The following is a 26,037-nucleotide window of genomic DNA, read 5'->3' as shown; positions in this document are numbered from 1 at the left end:
TAGTGCTGGCATTATTGTTGTTGTTGTTATTTATAGATTTGTAATTGATTGTAGCTGTGAATAGTAGGTCAAAACTGCTAATACCTTATGAATCATGTTCAATGTTTTTCACGCATTCATTGAGCTGGCTTGTTAAATGCTAGATTTGTTATAAGTGTAAACATAAACAGTATAAAATACTGTTTTACAGACGCTGAGTGTGACAGGGAAACACATGCACAGTAGTGCTTGGATGCTGAAAAGAAAGAAACTCAATGGACTTAAGCATTTTGGCATTTACACAGTGACATTAGCAAGTTGACATCTTTTATCTTTAAATTCCTGTTCTGATTGTTTTTTTTCGTTATCAATTAAAAAAAAAAATTAAAACGTAAAAGATTTAATTTGAAAGTTCTACCAGGAAGCTTCATCGTTGTGCTCTGTGTGAGTTGACAGCCGTTCAAACGTCGCTGTGGTGGGAGGAGGAGGGAACGATAATAACGGGAGGAGGGCCACCGCGGGGAGAGTATCAACAGCAGGGCTCAAACTAAACGTGTAGTATGCTCTCTTTCTGATGGATCTTGCACCTGTTTGAGGATCAATGTGCTCCAAATCGACCGAGAGCCTTTCAACTTCTTTCTGAACTCTGTTATAAACTCTCCCGCACGATTAAAGGCACTTTGAGGGAGTTTGGACTGAGAAGATTGCGCACATTTAAAAAGAAAAAGAAAGCCAGTGCTTGGAGTGTTTAAATGGACTTTAAATGGACTGATGTCGGAGTCATGAGGGTGGCATGGGTTAATGGATTTTATTGAAGCTGCGAAGAGTTTTTTTTAGAAAGTCTGAGCACCATGGATGTCGAGGAATAACAAGACTTTCTTTTGATCCACGCTCGGACTGAAAGAGGGAAAAAAAATGTGACCACCTGCCTTCTTCTCCCAGCACCTTCTTATTTTTCTTTTAAGTCGTGTATGTGGTGTTTGATCTCTCTGAAGAGAAAGGAATAGACGGATAAACTGGGTCTGTAGTAGGAGTCTAAAAGAAGAGCATCAATGGACTGAAACACTGCACTTTCTGCTTCAAGTGAAAAGTGCCTCAAGCAAAGGTAAGGAGCTGGGCGGGCAGAGCTAAAACATCCTCCGCAGGCTAGTCAACACCAAACATCCTGTAGAAGTTTCTTTGTACTAAATCAGCACAGCTTGAATAAGAATATCTGTGAGATTTCTGTCGTCTTAAGGCCATATAACAGGAGCCTTTTGGTTGGTGTTTAAAGTACTCCATTTGGTTCCTTTTGTTATGATTATTGTAAATTTTTTTTAAACTAGTAATTTTGCCATGGTTAATGCCTAGTTTCCAGTTAAAAAATACTTTTGCGATAACACTGTGCACAGAGTCATCTTTGTGCAGGATTTGTTTATGTTTTGGGTAGCACATGCAGCACTTGTAATCCCTGAATGAGTGTTTCCTTCATGTTAAAGCATTATGAATAGGTTTCACACGTTGTAATGACCCTTAAATCAGCACTGTTCCAGTCAAAATACGTTTTTTTGGTTTGTTCTTTATTTAGGCCCCCTCGTCTTAGGTGGCATCGGCTCTTCTGAGTCAAACAAAAGGTGTACCTGTTTTGTTTCATATAGCAAGATGGGTGTTGACATAAAGGGCTGTGCATCAAAATTTACTGTAGGGTGCAGCAGTACAGTGGCTTATGGCTTGGTGTTTGCCGTTTTATTTTTGGACTAGTTTATCAGGGTGATGCATGTTATGGGACAGAACCTAGTAGTTCTGTCTAAAGAACCTCGTCGTTTTGTGCTAAAGAGTGCAGCAGCCCTGTGCTTTATACATAATATACAGTGTGTGCTTTGTTGTTTCCCTTCCTTTGTTTTTGTTGTGCTTGCTGATTGGTAAAAAGGGAGGTGCATAGGGGTACAGATCACTACTGATGCCTTGTAGTCCCCTCTGTTAGAAAATCACTTTAAAGATTATGCTTGCTTTCAAATTGGAAAGAAATATATGTGCTATTTCCCCCCAAAAAGCACACTACTCTACACTACTCTGCTATTTTCACATGCACTAGTGTTTGCAACAGCGAGGTTTTTTTTGTTTTGTTTTTAAATTGCTTTTGCATTATTTACACTGAGGGAGCACTAAAAGCAGTTTTGCATTTTACTGCTAGAATCCTTAAAGTCTATGTTCAGCAGTCTCAGCTTAACAAAGTCTGTGTGTGTCAGATCCCAGCCCGGGTGTCATTTTACACACGGATATCCCCCCATAATTCAGCAAGCCTTGACATTTTACTGGAATATTGCATTGTTCAAAACACTATGTGGCAAACTGTCCCCTGTAGGCAGATTGTCAGGCTGCAGGAAATTGATTGCACCGAGGAGCAAATTATTCATGAGTCGAAAGTGGTTACTGAAAATGATTCTGTTATTGTGTGTAAGATGGAGCGTCTGCTCCTCCATGGTGAATTTAAGCCTGTGACAGTACTGAGGGATATACAGGAAAGTACATGTAGTAAAGCATAAAGATTAAAGAGAGGGTCTAATAAACTATTTCAAGCTTTGCAGTGTTTCATATTTGGATGCTGTTGCATGTAATAGATCTCAATTTTGACAGCTTTTCCTCTAAGCAGAGAAATGAGCAGCATGCCATTAACATACTGAAAAAGGCCAGTTCTGTGGACGTCCTTTGAGTCTCATTGATCTCCAAGTTAGGCGTGTGCTTCATGGCTGGACCCCAGAGTTTGTGACCTTTGCTTTTAGACCATTGGTTTCTTTCACTGTCTTGTTTTGAAAGAAACTTTATGGGACTGACCTGGTCATGAAAGTTTGTTGGGGGGCAGGGAGACTTACAAGAGTGATGTTAGATGCCTTGCTTTACTCAGCACTTACCGTTCCCCTGGAATGTCTGAGTGAGTATTATCCTAGGATAAAACAAAACATGAAATTAAACCACTCATGCATGAAGCAGTAATCTGCAGCAGTATTTGGCTGCTGAAAAAGTGCAGAGTAAAGGTAATACTGTTTTGATGTGCGACTGAAAACGTTCAACCACGGCAAGCAAAGTTTTTCCTGGCTCGGAACGGACCTTTGGGAGAAGAGTAAGCATGTAAGCACGAACGAGCTTGTGTTACCTTATTTGACAGAAATCTAAGAATTTTCTTGGTATTTTCCAGCGTTTGATAAACACAGATGTCCTGTTTAGCAAAGGAAACCCTTATTTAAACAAAGTAGTGAAAAAAAATATTACAGTGTTGGGAGTGGGGGTTTCCTTTGGATTTGGATAAAACTTGTGGATAAAAACAACAAAAAGCTCCCTGTGCAGGAAAAACCCTGGTTCAGTTATCAGTGTTGTTGTGCTAGGTGTTAGGTTACTAACGATTACTATGTTAATCCATATAAACTAGGCTTTCCCCGAGAGCACAGGACTCTACTCTCGTGCCCAATGTGTGCTAAGCTCATTTCCTTTAGTTAAAGTTAATGTCAATACCATTTCTGAGCTTGGTTACAGTGCCAGGGACAAAATCCATGAATCGATCGCTACGCCGTGCGTGCTTGTCCAACCAGTCTGCTTTGGATTACTGATTTTTCAAACCCATTCCTGCGTTAATGATGGTTCACATCTTTGTTCTGGATGGCTGCGTGTTATTTTTACATCTGTATCAGAGTCTTGTGCGTACCTGTTAAAGTTTCTCCTTGAGCAACACTTGTAGTTCCTGCTACAGGCTGGTTTGTGCTGATGCCACGACCTGTCAGGATTAACAAGGATTACTAAGAGAGTAATGCTGCTGCTTATCAGGCCTGTATCTGTCACTGGCATCACTGATGGATCTGCTTAGGTACCGGTGGATAACGCTCTCACACCCATTAGGTCAGGAGTTCACTTTTTGTGACAAGTTTTAACACGAGCGTCACAGAAAACATCAGAGAATATGATAATTTACTCGTCATTTATAGGCCGAAAAAAGACAGCTGAAAAGATCACTTCATTACTCATGGTTACTCCTGCGTGTTTAAAAGTGCACCTTTCTTTTTGTGCATTATTAAGCTCATGTCTGAATAACATAATAGTGTGACACAGATGACAGCCATTGGAAGAGCTCACGCCCACCAGCTGTTACAGTTGACAGGTTGACATCAGCTTGCATTTACTGTTGATGTCATGTCAGATTTCAGACATGTTCGTTCATCCGTGAGAAATGGCACCCTTTTAATGCTTCTTATATTATTAAATATGAATTTGGAGGGTGTGAGGGTCTTTGATTTTACTTTTTGAGTCAAGTACCGGCGCTGTAGTTGTTACTACAGGTTTTGCAAAATTTTGAAAGTTAGTGGAGATCAGAAAGACCTTGAGCAAAACCCCTTAAATAAACCCCAGGTTACCCGGGTTTGTCAAAGCATCACGCGCCTACTTTTTCTCCACCAGAAGAAATTATAGAATCCCAGACGGCAGACTTGTGTGACTTGGCTTACCAGTGATTGATCACTGAACAGCTAGATGACAGACTGTCCTTGATTTGCCTCACGAATTTGATCTCTAATTCAATTACACTATTAACACTCAAAGCAGCAGGGCGGGATTAGACTAGGTGTTACAAATGGCCTGTCCAGAAGGCTAAGTCATGACTAGATCCAAAGCAATCTGTGTCAGTGAAATCCAGCATACACGCATACACGTTACAGAGCCGACAGTTTTATGCTGAAGCTTGGTTTTTTTATTTTTATTCTTGTTTTGTCTTCTCTGTTTTCTTTTTCTAAACACACAAAGGTTGTATTTTTCTTTAGTCAAGCTGGCTTTTCATCCCCCGAGAGGTCACTACTCTCATGATGAGTTAGCGTGTAAGACGTTTTACATGCAAGTATACTAATGTCTGTGCTTTTACTGTAGAACAGGAGCTGTTTTCTTCACACGTTAGTTATATACGTGAATCATGGTTGCTTAAAGGTAGTAATTGGCTTAGTCCAATGAGATAAATAGAAAAAGTTCCTGTGGTTAAATGTTTAGTGGCTTGTTTCAGTTTAAGTGTACTCATTTTAACATCTGGGCTCCCTTTGAAGCCCTCTCTGTTCACATGCCAATTAAATGGCCTTCCTCTGCTCCACTGCCTGAGGAAATAATCTGGTGTCCTCCTGCACCTGCAGACAAAGCCCCCACCCATCTGCCCCACAGGCTTCCCCTGTATGTGGTTGTTTCCACATGAAAGTCCTATATCCCGGTCTAGGAGCACATGCAAGTTAGGACGTATTTATTAGTTTTTTATTTTGTCAAAGTAACTGTGGAGCTGGTAGATAAGACAGTCGAGTGGTGCACAAACACTTCCCACATTTGTTGGCTGTCAGAAGTGACACAAAAAGAACAAAATCAGTGTCTTTATTTCTTTAATCCATTGTAAGAGTGCTGTTTATCCGTCACCCCTACTGACCAGCATTATTCCCACAGTCAGAGTAATCCGCCCTTATTTTTAGTGCACTGAAATTATTTTGTCATCCAAAAACTAATGACTATTTCCCAGACTTGCCCCTGACCACCCTCCTCTTCTTTGCTTGTGCAACCACATTCTTGCCTCTCTGTTTGCTTTAGAAAGGTGCAGCATAAAAGTTATTACTACTACCGCATCTCTCCCCCGGCTCAGCAGAAACGTTGTTGGTGTTGGTCAAGTGCGAGGAGATAAAAGCATCTTTGTGCTGTTCTATTCTGGGCTGTTTGTTTGCTCATGTGCCGCCAAGAGACTAAAGGTCTCAGTCAAATGAGTCAGACGCCCTGTGTTTCTGCAGTGAATCTCTGGTTGTAGCAGCGGCCAATATCCAACACCTCGCTGCTTTCTAAAAATACTCTCCGCCTTATATTACCTAAATGAACTTAAAGTAATAAGCTGGTATTAGGAGTACTGAATGACTTAAGGGAAGTGTGCGAAGGCTTCCGTTATGTTTGAAGGTCAGCAACTTAAACTTGTGCCTGCAATCCAATTTGAAGTAGAGGGCCTTGTGGTTCGCTCCAGCTGTTCTCTTTGTTCACTGGGAAGGAGGTCGGCAAGTCGTGAAAAAGTCCGGTCTGTGAGGCTTGTGAAAATGAAACAGTGTTAACAATATAACATCTGGAGCTGGGCGGTGCACCTTTCAATATTGCTCGTCTAACCTGTCAATTGCTGTTGGCCTATTTAGCATTTGACGAGACCTTCTGGATGAGCTGGACCAATCACAAGGACCAGGTTAATCTGTACGTACACCTAGAGTCTTGTAAAGTCCTTCTCTGTGGCCACACATAAACACACACATACACACACTTTGGCCTGTGCAATAAAACATCTACAAGATTCAGACTCCAAGCAATTGCCCTGTCTATTTGTAGCACTTGTTGAAGTAGCTTATTTACCTTAATCCAACCACAGCGCACACGTACAATTTTCCCCAGGACGATGTGTTTTGAAAGAATATGGTTATTTATAAACCAAGAAGCATCTGGAATGCAGTGCAGTTGTTGGCTAATGAGTTGATGTTAACTCGAGGGGTGGGGGGATTACATTTATCTGAGGGGGGATGTGAGGGATGTACTTGTGCAGCGGGGGGATCTGTGAACAGTACAGCAGTATTCTGATGAGGAGTAATCGGTATGTGTGGTCTTCCTTTTCAGGTTGGGAGATGTGTGAAGGAGTGTGACGGACGGCCATGGGACTGGAGAGACAGTGGCTTCAGGCTGTCACCACTGCTGTAGCCATTTGTCTGCTAAGTAAGTATGCCAATGCAAATACTGAGCCATTGCATATATTAACAGTGCATTTGTGTATTTTATTTCTCCTTGTTGAGCTTTCAGAGATTTTTTGCCTTTGGATTTCTTAGAATAACCCCCCAATACACCTGAACTGTCGTGTCATGAATTGAGCAATTTTTCAGCACACACACAGGAAAAGCAAACAATTGTAGATCTTTTTTCTGCTAACGTGATAAAACTGATTCCAAAATATGAGGCCCGATTATGCAACAATGACATTGAAACATTATTTAACATGTCCACATAGGGCTTATGTAGTATTACTGTACAGATTAACAGTGATAACAGTCTTCTTTATTGGATCACGCTTCTTCATCGTGCTTCACCGTTTTGCTCCTTATCGCCAATCTTTAGCGACTGAAATCTCTTTCACGACACTCTTAATAACACTTTTACCTTCAACTTTAAATTTCAGCTTCAATTTTAATTTGTTGAAAGTGGTAAAATGTTTGAATATTTACTCTGTGGCAGGGCAATGGAAATAACAGCTGGTTGTCAGAGAAAATGAGATTGGAGAGGTGATCATAAGATGTTTAAATATGCATATGCTGCACATTGCTTTGGACAGTTGTGTCCTGTCTTGGAACAAATGTAACTTTTCCTAACATTTGCTAATGTGAAGCTTAGTTTGATAATACATTTTCAGTCAATACTGCCTCCTTTGTTAAAAAATAGGCCACTTTATGTTAACTTCTTCATTCAGACCCACCCACAACACTGATGGATTGAGTCTTGGCATGTGCACGTACAGGGCTTGTTGCACACGAGGTACTGAAGTGAAGTGTTGCCACACTTTTGTCTTGTAGTAAGAGGAGTGCATGTCTGTGTGTGGTTCACAATACTACAGCAAGTAGTAGCTATCACTGCCCTTTGCTCTCAGGCTCAGAGAGAGAGCTTGTATGTATTTATTGAATGTATTTATTGAAGTGTAGACCATTTACCAAACACTTTTTTTGCGAGCTGAGTAATGGACAGAAGCGATATGCAAAGGCATAATCTTGATGCTGAAAGTGATACTTAAATGTTACTCAGTCTGATCTTGTGAGATTGCTGCTGTGGCTTATATGGGAAGCGACCAGGGTGCACACTCAAACATAAAGCTGATACATTCATATGCCAGCAGATTAATGGAAAGGAGTGCTTGTCTGAAAGGGGATTAAGCCAACCAGTTGTTTTGCTCCATTTTGCAGTTTGTTTACATATTTTCACCAAAGTTGTTGCCAAATCTTTTACCTGCACTAACAAAGCTTGGATGCTTTGCAAAGCAGCTGGCATATGCTAATGTTTTGTTTCTGCACGCAGTTTGAATGACACCATGATGACTATGGCACTGATCCAATTCCCTTGTGCTAGAGAGAGTGAAGAGGAGGGGTTACAGCTCAGACATGAGTGGACGAGAGAGGATGGGGACAAAATCCAACTTAAATAATATCTCTGGGTGTGGATTTAGATCAATCCTGGATTTATGCTACCCCCCAACCCTCAGCACGCTTCTGTGTGTGCGTGCTTGTGTTTGCAAGGGGGAGTGATGGTGGTGGGATTGATTGTGCTGGCCCATAGACCATGTGTGGACCCCAGGGGGTAGTGGGAGGTCGACTGGAGCGGCCACAGAGCGTCCTGCTGCCCTGCATCAGAGTATCGCCACCAACCCCCACCCTCTGAGATTAAAGTAATCACCAGGCCAGATGAGTAGCAGAGCAAACACTGGCACCCAGTCGCTCACACACCCACATGAGCACATGGCAGCAAAGGGAGATGGGATAGAGACAGGAGAGACTGCTCCAGGTGTCACTAATGGGATTGCTTTGTGTTTGCAGGCTTTGCAGCAATACGATCTTGTCACCAAATGGCACATGGATGTTTTACATGCCCTCAGATGGCCCGGCTTTTAACAGTCTGGGAAAGTCATATGCAATGTCCACTTCAGAAGAGCATTCATGACACTGTTATGACTCTTTCCACCAGGTTTTCTCTGTCAGGGCCTCTCGCTGCCTGTGTGGTCACAAACTCTTGTCTTCTCGTCCCTCAAGTTCCCCTCAACTTCTTATCATAGCAAACAATTTTCACAGAAACCAATGACCAGAAGATTTCAAGGAATGTTAATTTAGCTACTTTGGTAGCCATTACTCACTTCAACAGGCCTTGAGCTGCATGATTTATGTGTTTACTCAGATGTGCGCTGTTTTATGGACTTTGCACTGTCAGAAAATGTCTGCAGGGAAACGAGTGCTTTATCCCGCTGATATGCTGTTGTCTTTACAGGTGTGTCTCAAGGTGCAGCATCGTTGGTTCGTGCCCGAGAGGGGAGCTCCGCAGAGTTAAGCTGTAGCCTTGCTCCTACATCCAGTGAAGCCACCACCCCAAGCCTCTTTCCACTACATGTGGTGGAGTGGGTGCGCCTTGGTTACAGCGTTCCTGTCCTCATCAAATTTGGAGTGTATGCTCCTCGTGTTCATCCCAACTACAAGGGTAAGCTTTATTCGGATCTGCTCAGTCATGCACTCCTTTCAGGAAACTGATGAAAGACTTATTACTTGGTTGACAGCGCAACCCCCTGAAGTAGAGGTAGATTCCCTTGAAGACCTCACGTCGTGTAAATCTTTCTTCGCCTGCTTTTTGTGGTTCCACTCCCATAAGTGAGCTTTAAAAGCAAGTAGGAAATAGAGAAAAAGCCAACAACGTAAAAGTCTCTGATCAGCGGACAGATTGCTCAGGTCGTGTTTCAGAAGACTTTTTTTGTGAGGGGAGGGGGTAAAACTTCCTTAGCTCATTTGTCTTGTGTGGGCAAAGATAGACATAAGGAGGTTACAGTGGTATTTTTGAACTACTGGGGAGGGGAAGTTTGGATCAAACAATACCCTAAAAAGATAATCCGTCCAGAGCACGGTCCCTGTAATTACAGCTGGTGTTCAGTCTGTGTGTTTCCAGAGTGCAGTTATACTGCAGAGGAAAGGGGAAGGATGAGAATGGATGTGTTTTAGTGGAGGCAGTAAAGGGTGGGGGGGTGGGGCAGCTGAGCAATAACAAGGGGGGTACCAGTAACGCTGCTCACAAGGGGATTAGGAGTGTAGGTGGGGGCTTGGTGGTCTGATGACAGTGTTTTATTAGTATGCTGAGAGGTGACCCAGTAAGGGGAGATTGTTGTGCTGGAAGGAGGATGGATGAAGCAATCGGAATAATGGGAGTTTTCTTGCTGGAGCCCTATAATCCTGTCATTGTCTACCAGGGGACAAAAGACAAAAAAGGGGTATCACAACCTCCCATTGCTTTGCCAAAGCCAACAGGACTAGTAGGACACCCCAAATCCCATGCAGTCCCAACTAGGTCACAGAAATGTACAGAGAACCTCGCTGGATTTGTTATGTGAGGACATACAGGAGGTGCTCAGAGAATCAAGCTGCTGATTTAGAAACATGTTTTCAGCTTTGGACGACTCTAGAACCCCACTGAACATTTACAGCGGTCGAAGCACAAATCATGCTCCCACCCCCCAACCCCCAAAACATGCAATTGGACTAAATATGTTTAGCGGTCTTGTAGGCCGTTAACCATATTATTGTTTAGGAGCAGCCATCTGATACACATGCAGCCATAATGAAGTAAAGAATGCAGCAGAGACGTAGCTCAGAGTTCAAGAATGTTTAGGGGGTGTCTCCGTGTTTCTGGCAAATTCACCCGTTGCGTGTACTTGTCTGGTGCGGGCTTTTCCCCAGTCTGCATTAGATCCTCATACCTCCCCTCCCACTGAAGGCAGATGGCAGCATGTGAAGCGTGTCAGTGTTGTGGGTCTAATGTATTCTACTCTCAAATTAAAAATGTTGTGGGATTTCAGCTTTAACCACAAGACGGTGAAGTCGGCCACCATTTCCTGGTCTTTGTCTTGGCTTGTTTGAGGACAGGAACAGGAGAATGAGGATGATTTAATTTTAAGGCTTAAGATCAAGAAACGGTTAAGAGATCAAGATAATGAATTATGGGGAAAGAATTACATTGTTGTTCAGTATTTGCAGCATAATGGCCACTTCCATTAGAGCTAAGTAAGGTATCAGACTTGAATTTGTAATACTAAATAAGTATTTAGTGAAGAAAAAGCACTACCAATGGGCTGTCTGCCCTTTGTCTGCTGCTTTGTGTCAAGCTCACTGAGGCTATTAACAATTTTAATCTGGGCAAGTTGTATCTCCATTTCCTTTTTCATCTCATTAAACCACCATCTTTTTGATAATGATATCAGGTGTCTCTAAGATTGCACTCTGCATTTGAGGAGTGTCCCAACTAGACACCAGCCTGTCCAGGTCTCAGAGACCATCTCTCGTGTCCTCTCGAGAGAATATCCAGTTCGTGCCGCTCACTCCTCTGCCTCTCTGTTTCACACACAGCATGCCATGGAGATCTGAACATTAGTCAGCTCAGAACAAAGAGCAAACAGCCAAATAAACTCTGACTGACACGCTGCTGTTATATTTGTTGAGACAATATGTTGGAGTCTTGCGGTGTCAGGATGGTTTACCGTTGCAAGTCTAGATCAAATACGTCCTGTGTGCTGAAGTAAATGAGTGGCGATTGTGAGCGTGGGGGGGGACTCTGACCTGAGGTTAGAAGGATAATAGGCAAACCCCGAGATCTCAGCAGGCCTCCATCACACTCTCAGTGTGACCTCGAACAGTGGAGAAGTTCAAGCCTGCATTTGTCACACACACACACGAGACAAGTTTTTATACCCGAGTATGCACAGACAGTCTTTCCCCTGATAAACTTATATGGAATTTCATATTAACTCACTGAGCTTTAGCAAACAACGCTCTGTTTGAGAACTCCAAAAGCAGAAAATAGATCACTGAAATGTGAAACTGAGGGCTCCATGATCTTCAACCAGTTTTTCTGCTATAACTAGACCAGCGTGATGAACAGCAAACAATGACACAATAGAAGAAGAATACATAGCTGCAACTTGGGGATTTCATGTTCACGAGCTTAGAGCAGCAGGCCACCACAGAGGCCCTGTTACCTCATACCTTAGGTTAGGCAGCTAGGCACATATTAAATCTGTGAGATACAGTCCAAGGGCTTCAAACAGCTTCCATAAAGACTTGTCGGGGAATAGCTCAAGTAACCAATGCTCACTATAAGGAAAAACTTCAGCAAAATCTGGTTTTCTACCTGCAACTTTGCCTACAACAAGTTTGATATTCACAAATTATGGCATGTCTAACTGAACAACTTTAAAATTTAACAACTGGCAATTATTAACATCAGCGTTATCTCTTCCTGAACCGAAAACAGCTCAAGATCAACTTCTGCACTGGAAAACAGCCCAAATACATCTCACAGCACCGACCTACGGATTTTAATTTCAGAGATTTTAATATTAAAACTAATACTTTTTCTTTGCGATCATGTGTAAGAGCTAATGCCTGTGATAAGTTGAGTTCCCATTGTAGTGAAATTCAGCACGTGAGCCGTGTGTGCTCGCTCGGCCAGAGTTGGGCAGAACAAGAGGGACAGAGTTAACTGTAATCTATCTCACGACAAAGAGCTATTCATAAGAGGGTTTAACTGATTAGGGGGACAGGAGGATTGAAGAGAGAAATTTGGGGGAACGGGAGGGGTGAGCTGTCAGAGGCAGGGGGTCGGTCTCAGACTTATGATTGTATTCAAATCAAAACACGTCCCACAATGCACTTCTGCCCGGCTCTCTTATGCACATACGAGTAGACAAAGAAAAGCAGCGCTGGTGCTTCTCCAAACAGAATAATCTTTCTTCCTCACTCGCTATTGTCTGGCATAAAATTCACAGTACTCCATGCATTACTTTGTCAGTAACTTCCAGTGGGAACTCAAAAGGCTAAAAATCACATGTTGGTTCATTCTGCCGGAACAATTAAAACCTTGTGCCGAGGCTACGGTAGTCACAACAATAGGCAAAGAAAGTGCTGTGCATCATAAATGTAAGTGTGAAATATGATGTGTTGCACTGCAGAGGTTTCACTTGCAGAAAAAGATGCATTAATCTAAACAGGAGATCAGATCAGTGAGGTGAAGCCAGCTACCGGCCAGTGGCATGGCTATAAAAGAACAGTTGCGCCTAACCTGCCACCCACTAGGCGAGAACCTGACAGGCTAATATGAGCAGGGTGCGTTTCGGAGCTTCAAACAGCGCTGCTGGATTAGCGTTTCCATTTTCTTCCCATTGGCTGCACTGCAGAGCAGCTCAACCTGTTGGAAACAAGTGCTCATTTTAAGATAGACTGTAGCTGTCATGCGATTGCTGCTGGAGCAAAAACAGTGAGGAGGAAGAGGAAGAGGAGGAGGAGGGTTGAGATGAGATGGAGGAGCAGTTATGGTTTCAGCAATCCTCTCCCTGAGTGCCATAGAGCCTAATCATGTTTGTCTCTCGAGGACTCGCGGACATTGCGCTGATGTAGGACCAGGGAGAGTGATGAATGGCGTCTGTTGGAGCACAGAGGTCAGGAAGGTCAACCTCTCATTGGTTGCCTGTGGATTATTGATGAACCAAATTCGACTAACCTCTCTGTAACCTCTTGCTCAGTTCCTCTGGATTTAATAACAGGAAGTGTTTTTCACTGGTGTGGTTTATAATTTTCCCAGGTTTTGTATTCAGCTGTTGCAGAATATGTGCATTGTGTCTGAGAGAGAAAATCAGCCTTTCAGTGAACATCCTTAGGGTAGAGCACCTGCCGAGTGCCATCTGAGATTTCAGTTCACGTCCGAAGATGCAACATTCATATTTAAATAAAGCAACATTTGTCACGCAGCCTCCGTGTGTGCTCGGCCTCTTTTTGTGCTTCTCATTCATTTCTCTCACTCTTCCTTCTGCTCTTGGATGTGACACAAGATCCCCCGCCCCCTTCCAATTGTAATTTCTCAAATCTGTGACAGTACAATCCCCCCTCCCTCCGCTCGCATGATCGACCCGTGTTTGGCCGTGGCGTGTTTCTGCAGCAACTGAATTCAAATCTAAACCTACAGCCCGTGCTTTTCTTGGTCTAGTCTCTATGGTAACCTGAGAGAATGGGGGGGGGGCTTCCATGTCTTTGTGGTGACGGATAAGAGGGAGGCTACGGGAAAGGGTTAAGTGTTCAGCAGTGAAACCCAAATTTCCCTGTGTAGACTCAGGGGGCAGGGCACTCAGATTTTGAAAATCAACATGTGTACACACCCACGTGTTTCTGCAAGATCAGTGCCCGGGGCAGACGGACACGTTATAGCACCAAATCAGATGGATTTTTTTAAGTATCCCATAAGGTGGAAGTCAAAAAGAGGATGATGCTGCGCCTTCTCTTGTCCTGCAGTTGCTGATTAATTGCAGGTCTAATTAGAAAAAGTGGAAAAGGAAACAAGAAGCTCGGGAGAGGATCCTAAGGATCAGGATAGGAGAAAAAATACCCAAAGTTATCCTGTAGCTGTTATCATCTAGCCCTGCCCAGTTGTTTGAAAGATGCTGAGCTGAAATCAGAGGTATTCATTTTATGGAGCCTCTAAGTAACACTTGCCTGTCTTCCGGGAGGTCAGTCAATCATTAAACCTAGCTATTTAGCACAGCAACTGCCCCAGTCAGGAATGCAGGGTTAATTGTTAGCCATTGTTGCCTGTCTTTACTCTCAGTGTGTGTTTCACCCAGTCTTTAGGCCATATACAGAGTTAAATGACTTTCATAGCTGCCAGGCTCTCTCCAGACGCTGCTGTCTGGAGAGAGCTGGTGTGAATAGTGACGATATTGTATTTCTTGCGATATTGTTGCTTCAGGGTTGCAGGGCATTCAACGATTCTGTCCTGTTGAGCTGGAGAAGATGATATCTATGCTGGCTGCTACTTTTCTTTTTTTTTTGCAATGCTTTACTATTATTACTTTGCAGAGATGATTGATTATGACACTTTATCTAAGCAACGTGTTAGGAGCAAGCAAGAATTACAGGACGCTGGACACTGATGGGTCACTGTTTACTTTCAAACTGCTTTGGCAGGGCCTGGTATGAGCAACGTGTGTGTTTCCTTCCTGCACGCATCCTCCTGTCTTTTAAAACTCTGTGATTGAAGGGCAAGAAAAGAGTTCATTGAGAGACTGAATAAAAGGAGGGGGTGTACCCTGAAACCAGGCTGCAGTCACCAGGCAACCAGCAGATCAAGTTTCAAAGCCTGACAAGGAGTTGTAAGAAGTACAGAGAAGAGGAGAGGGAGCAGAGCAGGGGCTGTGTGTGACAGGAAAATGTGTGTGCGTGCTTGTGCGTGGATCCATCTGCCTTTTAATGGCGTTCACACACGAGTTCAGAGCGTGCATCTGCCAGGCCCTTACATTGTTTACTACTGTCCATTGCCCCCGCCTAACAAAAAACGGCTTATTTTTATCACACACTGCGGTGGGTTTCTCCTTTAAGCTTAAACTGCATTCAAGTATTCCTGGCATACTCATCTTAGCTCTCCACTTCACCAACCAAACCCTAAATGACAGGACAAAATCTGTCATCTTGCACATCGTTATAATCATCACTGTAGTGATTAGTGTCTTTCAACTCTGTCTCAGGGCCACTGACTTCTCATCACTTGAGCTGCAAATTTTCTTAATTATTGGTTTTGTTACTCGCTGCAAACATTCGAGCTACAGTTGCTCTTCGCACTGTTCGTGGGTGTGTCTGTGACTTTGATCGTGCCCATTGTGACACTGGGTCCTGAGCATGATAAGCCCTTTCCTGCATATGCTGACTCTGCCTGTCTGCTTGCGTGTATGTGCTGACTCTTTCTCTGTCCCCCTCACCCCTCCTCTCACAGGCCGTGTGTCTCTGACCCGGGGCGCCTCTCTGCTGATAGAACGGCTGACCCTGGAGGACGAAGGCTGGTTCGAATGCCGCATCCTGCTCCTGGAGAGCAAAACCGACGACTTTCGAAATGGCACATGGACCTTCCTCTCCATCACAGGTGCAGCACCGCAGGGTTTTGGGGACTCGAGAGCTGCTCCTTTCGTTGCTCATCACTGGCACTGTCCTTATTTAGAACAGCTACAGCATGGGGCCTGGCTTGGACTCTGAAGGCCCTGGCAAGCTGAATAGTGTTATTCCAGTGTATGAAGAGGTTCTAAGTGACATAACTTGCACCCAGTAATCACATCATGTCTGTCTGTGCCTAGCCTGCTGTGAAGTAAGGCTGGCTTTTAGAATGGCACTGTATCCTTGGTTTGTGTTTTACATGCAAAAAGCTTTTAACCCACGTACATCTCCGGCTCTCTCACCTGCACTGGTTATGTTGTGGAATACTTAGAAGTTAAAATGAAAGTGTGACGTGAGTATTAGATATGATTGTAAGCCTACATCAGGATCGACGTCAAGGCTTATTTTTGGAACACAACAGTGTTGCATTGTGCATAAATTGGAATCTGTTTAGAGTATTAGACACTGACAGTGATGATATTTTTAATGCAGAGATTGCATATATTTTTCAGCATGGCAGTGTTGTGTAGACATATGTGCCTCTGTCTGCCAGTTGGGCGCTTACTAGTTATTGTGCTACAATTACAACGTGTCTAGCTAAATATATTCACAGTAACTTATGAAAATCTCTCCTTGTCGCCACTTCATATCCATGCCTGTCTCCACACACTTGTCAGAGCCTGAAATGACTTACCACTGAGTTCTAATGTAGTTTTAGAGGAGCCACAGGTGGTACTTCTAAACCACAGCAAATCATATCTGTTCCTTTGGATTAGCTGTTGGAGTAGTTCTCCATTTTAAAGTTCCTTTATGTGTCCTTTATGAGTATGTGGATGAAAATAAGTGGTCTATTTGATCTGTCTTTGTTTCAGCTCCACCCGTGTTTATTAAGACACCGCCAACTTTTGTGGAGGTTCTGCTCGGTGACTCGCTGACTCTCAGCTGTGGAGCCCATGGCAACCCTCGACCAACTGTCGTCTGGCATAAAGACGAGAGCCTAATTGAGAAACATGAGAAAATAAAAGTGAGGGGGATTAACAGATGGCATTTTCAGTATTCTAATTAAATACTTAATAATTAGCATTTTCTGCAGGAGTTGCAGCTTTGATTTTTCTTTGAAGCAACCTGCTTTGTTGTTCTCTTCATCTCTGCCTCATAGTCTTCCTCTCCCGTTCCATCTTTGTCTTTGATCGTCTTTACCTTGGCCTCTTTTCAGGTGCTCAATGGTAGCTTGTCTTTGGCCTCTGTCACACGAAATATTTCTGGAGTTTATAAATGTCACGTGTCCAACTCAGAGGGGAACCTCACCCACTACACGCAGCTGCAGGTCAAAGGTCAGTGTTTAACTATAAGTCATTGTAGACAGGTGTAATCTCTGCCTACCTCATGATAAGCAACAGCACAAATCATGTTTAGTGAAATTGTCAATGTATATTTTTTTACAACACTTAAACATGCTGCTTAAACCATGGTTAAATATAATAGTGTATAGTGCCACCTACAGTCTTTTCCTTGCATTGCAGCAATTTAACAATTAAAAAAAAAAGTTCTCCCGCCATCATCAGTTGTCCATTAATTCTGGTCATTCTCGTCTGTCTTGTGCTTTGTACAGGCCCTCCAATCATCCTCATTTCCCCAGAGGACACCACTCTCAACATGTCCCAGGATGCAGTTCTGCAGTGTCAGGCTGATGCCTACCCATCAAACCTGACATATGAATGGTTGAAGCAAGGACAGAATGTTTACCATATTGAGTGAGTCCATCATTTCAAAATATCCATTAATATTTTTAAAACAGCCCTCGGACAGATTGGCGACCTGTCTACGGTGTTCCCCGCCTCTCGCCCTATGGCAGCTGGATAGGCGCCATCCCCCTGTGACCCTAAATTGGTTAAGCAGAAGAAAACGGATGGATGGGTCTCAATGCAGAACCTTTTAAAATTAATAATATTTTAGTTGCTTCAGCAAAGTGTTTTTGTGTCAGTTATTTTGAACGCCTCTTCAAATGTTTATCTTTTTGGTTTCAGATCACTTAAGTCTCGAGTGAAGGTTTTGGTGGATGGAACACTTCTTATCCCTAATCTCATCCCGGAAGATGCTGGAAACTACACCTGTATCCCAACAAATGGGATACTGAGCCCACCCTCAGCCTCTGCCCATCTGAAAGTTAAACGTTAGTCTCTTATCCTGCTGGCATTTTTGTGGTTGCACTTACCAGCGTTCCCTGTGAAATGAGCACTGTAGTAATTTTTTGTGAGTGATTTTTCTTCTGTCATTTTAGATCCTGCGCGTGTAGGCCGAATGCTGCGGGAAACATATTTGCCCGTAGGCATGGAGGGGGTCATTGTCTGTCCTGTCCAAGCCGATCCCCCTGTGCTGTACGTCAACTGGACCAAAGACGGGAACGTTTTAAATCCTGATAATGTAAGTCATGCGCCATGAAATTGAAATGTTTCACTGAGTAGAGATTTTCACCAAAGGGAGTTTGGAATCAATCTTTGTACCTATCCAGTACCCAGGTTGGATGGTGAACTCAGAGGGCTCAGTATTTATAGCGACAGCCAATGACAATGCTGTGGGTATGTACACCTGTACGCCTTATAACAGCTATGGCACCATGGGGCAGTCTGAACCCACCCGTGTCATCTTAAAGGTAAGGCTGTTGTTCTCAACTCAAGTCTTTAGTATCAGGAAGATGATGCACACTAATTAACGGGCAAAAGTAAAAAGGCTCTTTCCGTCCTCCAGGACCCACCATCGTTCCGCGTGCCTCCTCGACCTGAGTATTTCCAGGAGGTGGGCCGGGAGTTGATCATCCCCTGTGAAGCCAGTGGAGACCCTGCTCCAAACGTGACATGGAGCAAGGTACGGGAAATTCTCACGGATGCAGCAACGCGTACGTATTAATTCCTTATTTTAACTAATCTGTGTCCTCCCTCACAGATTGGCCCTACGCCTCGCTCCCCATACACTGTGTTGGCTAACGGCTCCCTCCTGCTGCAGCCAGTTAGTAAAGATCACCACGGGGGTTGGGAGTGCCTGGCCACTAATCGTGTAGCCACTGTCAGTGCAGGCACAGTGGTCATGGTGCTGGGTGAGTGATCAACCGCATCTCTGCAATAAATATGTGACTCCTGCATTCACTGAATTCAAGTGTACTGCCAGCAGTTCAAAGTGACGTTCTCCTCCTCAGGCACCAGCCCTCACGCTGTGTCCTCAGTGTTTGTCACCACAGAGGTGAACCAGGCAAACGTGTCCTGGGTGCCAGGCTTTGATGGTGGATTCACCCAGAAATTCACTGTCTGGTCAGTGACATAAAATACATAAAATATCACACAATAGTTAGATCCATTTTTTTTTTGACTGTTTTGTTTTTCTTCCAGGGTCAAGCAGGCATCCAGGGGGAAACATGAATGGGCGTCTTTGCCAGTGCCAACATCTAAAAACTACCTGCTGGTGACTGGGCTACTTGCCGCCACTGGCTATCAGTTCAGCGTCCTACCTCAGAATAAGCTCGGCTCTGGACCTTTCAGCGAAATTATAACTGTGCGAACTCAAGGTTTGTACAACTGAACTTATGCTTTGGGTTTGATTACCTCTTACACTTTTTACTACGAGTATTTATAAGTATTAACTTATACTTTGCTTTCTTACCAGCTGTGCCAACAGAAGCTCCTACAGCTGTCACCACTCTCCCAATTCTGGATCCTCCCATATTCCTGTCAGCCAACCGGACCGAGCAAGGCGTTCTGCTGCGATGGTTTCCTCCCGAAGCTCCATTTTCTCCACTGACAGGTTATGTACTGCAGGCCCGCAGGGATCAGGGGCAGTGGGTCATCCTCACCAGCAACATCAGCGCCAATCAGAGTGACCTGCTTGTTCAGGGACTGCTGAGGGTAAGTTCTTATACTTAATTGTTTTATATGAAATTAAAGTTATACTGATTTTTTATGAAAAGCCACTCTTTAAATGAGTGCTAGTTTATGTCTATAATAAAAATCCTGATCCGTCTCTCTCAGGACTCGAATTATGATCTGAGGCTTATGTCTCGCTGCAATAAAGTGCTCAGTGAGCCCAGCGAGTCTGTCAATGTATCCACCATCGGTATGTGGCTTTGTACAAATTACTAAAAGCATTACACCCCTCAAGTTGATAACTGCTGGAATTAGTGGCCTCTGACTGGTCTGATTACAGGGATGGAGGTTTACCCCCTGCGCCCAAGTCTCTTGGAGGTTATCCCTGAGCCGCTGTTGGCTGGTGTGTTAGCTGGAGTGTGCTTCCTGTTTGTGGCCATCGTTCTGTCTTTGGTGACAGCATGCTACATGAGTCAGAGGAGACAGCGCCGGCGCAGGAAGAGAAGACAAGGTAAAGTGTGATTTAATCATACAAACACAAGTTTTAAATTTGAAAGTTTGAGCACGTATACTTTTCCCAAGTTTAAGTTAATTATATGATTTGAGAGTTTCATCCGTGCTGGTGTCTGATATTTTTTCCTTTCCTTACATTTTGGCAGATCTGCCATCTGCACTTCAGAAGAGCACATCTCAAGAGTAAGTGTAGGAATCCCCCTATTTATATTGTATTTGAAATAGACCACATGCAGTAATATTTATTTATGGTGCTGTTGTAAAGCTTATTTTCTAATTGATATATGATTATTATGTGCATGTGATAAAACGGTAAAGGCAGCTATTTTTATTCTCTGTTACCACGGAAGAAGCTGAGCACAATCTTCAGCTTTAATCAACTTTAACAGCAATTTATTTCCTGTCTGACTTTCTCAGAGTTCGCTCACCCCCTCGCAGTCCAGACAGTGTCCTGAAGCTGAAGCTGTGTCCACCACTTCCTTTCTTTCCCAACTCGTCCTGCTCACAGTCCGATCGATCCTCGTTTGACAGGGGAAGTCACGGCGAATACCACGACCAACGGAAGCAACTCTTGTCCAATTCTTCTCCGCCACCTCATTACACACTCTTTGAGAGTCACCTGGGGTCTCAGGCGCCCTCACCAAGTGCTCTGGAGTCCATTTCCAGAGGTCCGGATGGACGCTTCATTGTCCAGCCACTGCCAGAGGGTTCTAGTCCCTCGAATAGAAAACATTTAAAGAAGACTGTCCTACAAAGTAATGGTGGAGCTGGTGGGGCAAGTGGCTCAGGAAGCAGCAGGACATCCTTTAGGGACTCTGCAAAGTCGAGCATTTTAAGCTCAGAGAAAGATGAGAGGAAGGATTCTCCTCTCACGGTGGATGTCCCGGAGCTGAGCAGGCCTCCTTCCTCCCCTGGAAGAGTACGGGCCATGGCCAGAAACTTCTCCCGTCATGGCTGCTTTTATTCTGATGACGAGCAAAGCTCAGAGGCTCTTTTAGAAAGAGCCAGCTTTTATTCAGACAACAGTGAGAAGAAATCCAGTGATCCTCTGAGGAGGTATCGCATGACAGGACACACAGAAGACCTGCTGCCCTCCTTTGGAAGGAGGACAAAGCTTCTGGATAGAGACACAGACAGGCCGCAGCCTTCAAGCTATGAGCCTATGGAGAGTCAGTTGACTAATAACAGCACCTTAGTCTCACAACTTGACAGTGAGCTGGAGAGGGATAACATTAACAAGTGTGTCCAGCTGGCAAAAGAGAGGGAAGAAATGGAGAGAGAGCTAAAGAGCTATACAGCTGAGCAAAGAAGTCGAAATCGTGGGAGAGATGAACATCAGACTAATAAAACAGAAAGTCCTCAGAGGGATGAGCCTGAGTCAGAAGAAGAACCTGTATGGAAACCACAAGATGTTAGTATCAGACAGAAACATAGGCCTTTGGGTCAAACAAGTCGCGTGTCTGACTATAGGAGAGCGTGCTACTTTGGCAACACAAGCAGTCCCATGGACCGGCTCCCCATGTCTCGCATTCAGTGGGACATTAGCCCTGTAACATCTGTGACCAGCCTTATTCCTGTACAGACTCCTCAGGAGACCGCATCGCCCAGGCCACGGCGTCCTCGCCTCTGTAGAGAAACCACCGAGGACTCGCTTGCTGTTGATTCATCACGGTCTCCGGTCACCCAGAACACCTCTCTCCCCACAATCTCCCCTGATGTTACCAGTGAACCCCCTTCTATGTGTGTCGACGAACCAGATCGAGCGCGGTCACTGAGTCCTCAGGGAAATCCTGATATATACATGAAGTCCATCAATGAGCAGGACATAATGGAAAAGACACAGCATGAAGATATTGCAGGACGGAGGTCAAGGCATTCGTATGCTTATGGAGGCACTCATCTCTGGGAGACAGCTGCCAAAAGTCCTTCATTAATGAGTGAGAGGCCTGAAAGTTCAGCTTCTTCACCTTGTAATCAGCCTGAGAGACCTGCAGACACAGACTACACATCCACAAGGGATCCCAGTGCCTCCAGTTACTCTACTTTGCCTTATGAGCATCACAAAGTGGGGCCAAAGGCTAAAGGGAGAGAGACTCCAGTCCAGGATGACCGACGAAGTCCAGGATTTTACTCTGACTTAGAGAAAGAAGGAATCCGAGCACGCTCCCGGAGGAGCGACAGATGCCTTTTCTCTGACAGCCCTAGCCCCATATCATCCTTAACTCTCGTGGAAGAAGCCGAGAGCGACCAGTCTCAATTTTCTGTCCCCAGAATGTCAGACTCCTTCAAGGCCAAGCCCACAGCTCAATCTCCCAAAATGTCCCCACTCCAGACAAGTGCAATTCTCGAGTATCTGAGCCTTCCTGGTTTTATTGAAATGAGTGTGGATGAGCCTGTGGAAGAAGTCACAGACAGCAAAGGGGAAAACTCAGAACTAAAGCCAGAAAAATCAGTGGTGGCTAAACCTGATGTAGTTCCTAAAAACTGGGAGGTTCATGTTCAGGAAAACCGTGAAACTGGCTCAAACCAAGAAGCGGTTTGCTTTAAACAAACTCATTCTGCAGGCGCTGCTGAGGCCAGCTTTGACACTAGTAAAAAACAAGATTATGGACGTTCCCGCCATGGGGAAGCTAGAGTAAGATTTCCTGATGACCCAAAACCATTCTCACCCGGCCCAGAAAAAACTAGCAAGCAGCTCTATGATGAGAAAACAAAGATTCATGTTGGAAATAAGAGCACATACAGGCCCGAATCCAGACTTGGGTCCAGGTCAGCTCACACCTTGTACAGTGCAGCTAAAGGCATGGCGGATATAGTGTCAAAACACTCGCAGAGTTTTGTAGACAGTAGTGAGTCTTTATCAGAGCAATCCCAAAGACAAGCTTCTCAGGGCAGCAGGACTAATAACATTGTATCGCGTATAAATCAAGCCCCTGTGCCATTTCTAAAGAAATCCTTAAGCATAGGTCCCTGCAGGACTCTTTCAGGTATGGGACAGCCTCGTCCTTTTCTAAAGAAATCTATCAGCCTGGGCCCACAGAGGTGGGAGCACTTTGAGAGCCCAAGGACTTATATTTCTGAGAGATGCTACTGGGATGAATTCCCAAACCCAGACGTCAGGGTGAAGTCCTATAGTTTGGGTCGCACACCGCCTTCCCTCCCCAGGCCAGGCCCCTCCTGGAGGGAGTATGTCCCGTTCAGGCGCCCCAGCATGGGCAGCTTAGAGAGGCCTCATCACGCACAAAGATCTTTAGCTAGTCCTTCCTACCTCACGCCTGCTGCGTATCTACCCAGACAAACCTCAGTCTCCCCACTGATGGAACCCTCCGATCCACGACGGCAAGCTACCGTTTTCCCAGAATCCTCCAGATGGTCCCCCACTTATCCTGAAGCTCTGAGGTCTGTCCAACATAAATATGTCCCCATGCCCTCCTCTATCCCCATCCCCCACTACCAGCACCAGCACTGGGCAGGATCCAGAGGGGATGGCCTGAAACCCATGGACTCAAGGAGAGGTCCTCCGAGGTCCTACCTGCCCAGGGGCATTAGCTGGCCCTCACCTTACTACGCCCCTTTCCCACCACGAGAGGGAGAGATCTACAGGCATCCTGACAGGATGATGGGGAGGGGAGGGGAGACCGAGATCCGGGAAGGCAGAGAAATCAGGGAGGGGGGCAGGGCCAGTTATGCCAGTCAGAGCAGTGGTAGAGGGAGTGCTGGACTCTTCCGGCAGTCCCTGTCCATCACTCCCACGCTGCTCAGCTCCCCAGAAACCACAGAGGAAAATGAGCGTCACAGAGCTGACATGGATTTGCCTGAGAGGAGAGCGAAAAGGTGAAACACCGTCACACCTGAAAAAGCAAAACAAACTGGAGCGTCCTCACGGCTGAAGGACTTCTTTCTGTTGCCAAAATAACATTAATATTGTCATTTTACTTGTTGGTAATTGCTTTTATTCTTACCACCTTGTTTTGTGTGTCTAGAAGGAACACATCAGTAGATGAGAGTTATGAGTGGGACTCTGCTGATGCCTGTGTGGACTCTGAGGTCCTGGAGGCCACAAAGTTTGATCAGTCACAAACAGGTTTACAGAGAGGCAGTCGGGATCAAGCCGGTGGCCTCCAGGATCAGCGGTTCAAAGGTGACTATTTCTGTTACTTTTCTTCTTTATGTTGCATGTTTCCTTATGAGTGAAATGCTTAGGCAGGATTCACACGGATGTGTTTCATGCTTCGGTGCTCTCACTTTTCATGCACTTTGATATTACCCCGACTAATTTGCTAGTTACATTAAATCTGGTGACATCACATGTTGCCAAACTAATTATGGATCCATTGCTTTGCTTTTGAAATGCCAGTGCAGGCGTCACATCACATTTATTCCGATTTTCCAGAAATCGTGTTAGGAAAATATCCTGAGAGAGCGATGTGCCCGTTTGTGCAGTTCATCGTCAACAAAAAGAAGAAGTCCATCATTGTATTGAATAATTAACCTCACCTGCAACCACTTGTGGCAGATGACTCAGCCAGGTGGAGGTTTCTTCCTGTTAAAAGGGAGTTTTTCTTTCCCACTGTCACCAAGTAGTTTTTCACAGGGGTCATGAGATTTTTGGGGTTTCTCTCTATTATTATAGTGTTTTTATCTTACAATATAAAACGTCTTAAGGCGATTATTGTTGTGAATTGGCACTATCTAAATAAAAGTGAATAGAACAAAGTTTATAAGAGCCAGCTGGGAAACAACCACCGTCAAGCACTGAAGCAGCATATCCATGTGAATCCTGCCTTACAGTGATGGCTGCATGTGTTCATCCTGTGCCCTCGTGCTGTGATTATTGTGAGCTTGTCCCATGACATGCCCATCCATGCATTTCCTGTGCCTCACCTCACCCACCCCCCCAGGCCCGTCTCCCTCAGTCAGCCCGCCAGTTTTCAATCCACCTCGATGCCAGTTCAGCCGCTCTCTAAGTGAAGCACGTTTCAACGCTCTCCGCCTGGAGTACGAAGAGTACAGGCGTGCTCAGGAATCCATCTGTTCCCGTGAGCCCTGCGTCACCCCTGGCCACGATTCAGACTCTGACTCCAGCTCAGCACTGCTCTAGCAGCTTAACTCGGTCCGTTATTCTGCCTGCCCTCTCGCCTTCTTCCTCCTTTCTCCACCTCTCACTGGTCGCCTTGCTTGCACCATCTTCTTGCCTGCTTTCATATCATTGATGTGCAGTGAAGTTGTGCTTGATTAAAACGTTCTGATTATATTTAAATTCCTTTAACCTGGCCCTTCAAGGTTCGTGTAATGCTAAACTCCTGTGTTTTTGTCTTTCACAGGTACCTCTAAGGGAGATATCAAATAGCAGTTTTAATGAATTAACGACAGCGCTGTGGTCACCACACAGTCACACCTCACTGGAGCTTTGTTATGTGAATCCTCTTTTAAAATGGACATTGCTCATCAAATGTAAGACAGCAACTCTTCGGTTGTTTTTGGATTGCGTATTCTTTTTCTTGTCTTGTTGTTCCATTGTGCTTTGCATAATGAAGCTGAAAAGGAATTATTTATTTTTCTTACAAAGTGCGTGCAGCTGTGTTTGAGGTTTTATTTTGTAATCTTGACAATCAGGCCCAAAGGAATGAAAAGTTTAGGGAGGCTTAAAATTTTTTTTACAGTCCACAGCTCAGAAAGACCTGCTTTATAAAAGCAACAGCCTGCTACGTATTTGGACTGTTTAAGACGCTCCTTTAGTAAAAAAAAAAAAAGGGGGAAGTTTGAGCAGTGTCTGTGTCTCTAATGTCGCCTGTGATACCAATCAAACAGCACTAAAAACAGTTTCTTCCCACTCCCACTTAATGAGACTAAGTACTTAAACAATAATAATAGTACTTGCAGTTTAAATAATGCTAAGGCTTCCTGCAATTTGTGTTACTGATCCTTTACAAGAATTTGCTCACTTCCTGCTATGACTCGCCCTTTGGTTGCCTAAAATT

The 26,037-nt window shown here is 44.5% G+C and overlaps 1 protein-coding gene across 1 annotated transcript; it reads left to right on the top strand.

The window, feature by feature from the left end:
- The first annotated feature begins 1,043 nt into the window (after positions 1–1,043).
- On the top strand, positions 1,044–25,427 carry igsf9b (immunoglobulin superfamily, member 9b). The gene is made up of 23 exons (XM_085368048.1): positions 1,044–1,084; positions 6,610–6,705; positions 9,010–9,216; positions 15,535–15,681; positions 16,562–16,713; positions 16,906–17,023; positions 17,302–17,443; positions 17,717–17,862; positions 17,971–18,113; positions 18,202–18,342; positions 18,438–18,554; positions 18,633–18,783; positions 18,883–18,994; positions 19,073–19,248; positions 19,347–19,585; positions 19,709–19,793; positions 19,884–20,054; positions 20,203–20,239; positions 20,474–21,922; positions 21,980–23,890; positions 24,040–24,197; positions 24,958–25,169; positions 25,381–25,427. Exons 2-22 carry the CDS (start codon positions 6,645–6,647, stop codon positions 25,155–25,157), a joined length of 6,063 nt encoding a protein of 2,020 aa, XP_085224174.1. The 5' UTR covers positions 1,044–1,084; positions 6,610–6,644; the 3' UTR covers positions 25,158–25,169; positions 25,381–25,427.
- Positions 25,428–26,037: the final 610 nt, after the last annotated feature.

This window comes from Diplotaxodon limnothrissa, linkage group LG12, assembly GCF_057381915.1.
Source record: "Diplotaxodon limnothrissa isolate DT_005_m linkage group LG12, D_limnothrissa_male_GT1.1, whole genome shotgun sequence".
Classification (NCBI taxonomy): domain Eukaryota; kingdom Metazoa; phylum Chordata; class Actinopteri; order Cichliformes; family Cichlidae; genus Diplotaxodon; species Diplotaxodon limnothrissa.
The sequence above is the reverse complement of the archived record's forward strand: the minus strand, read 5'-3'. Positions and strand labels throughout refer to the sequence as shown.

Coding starts and splice junctions, on each gene's coding strand:
- igsf9b (XM_085368048.1), top strand. CDS start 6,645: ATGGGACTGGAGAGACAGTGGCTTCAGGCTGTCACCACTGCTGTAGCC. Junction 17,444..17,716: donor CAGAATGTTTACCATATTGA/GTGAGTCCATCA, acceptor TTTTGGTTTCAG/ATCACTTAAGTCTCGAGTGA. Junction 18,343..18,437: donor CCACCCGTGTCATCTTAAAG/GTAAGGCTGTTG, acceptor TCCGTCCTCCAG/GACCCACCATCGTTCCGCGT.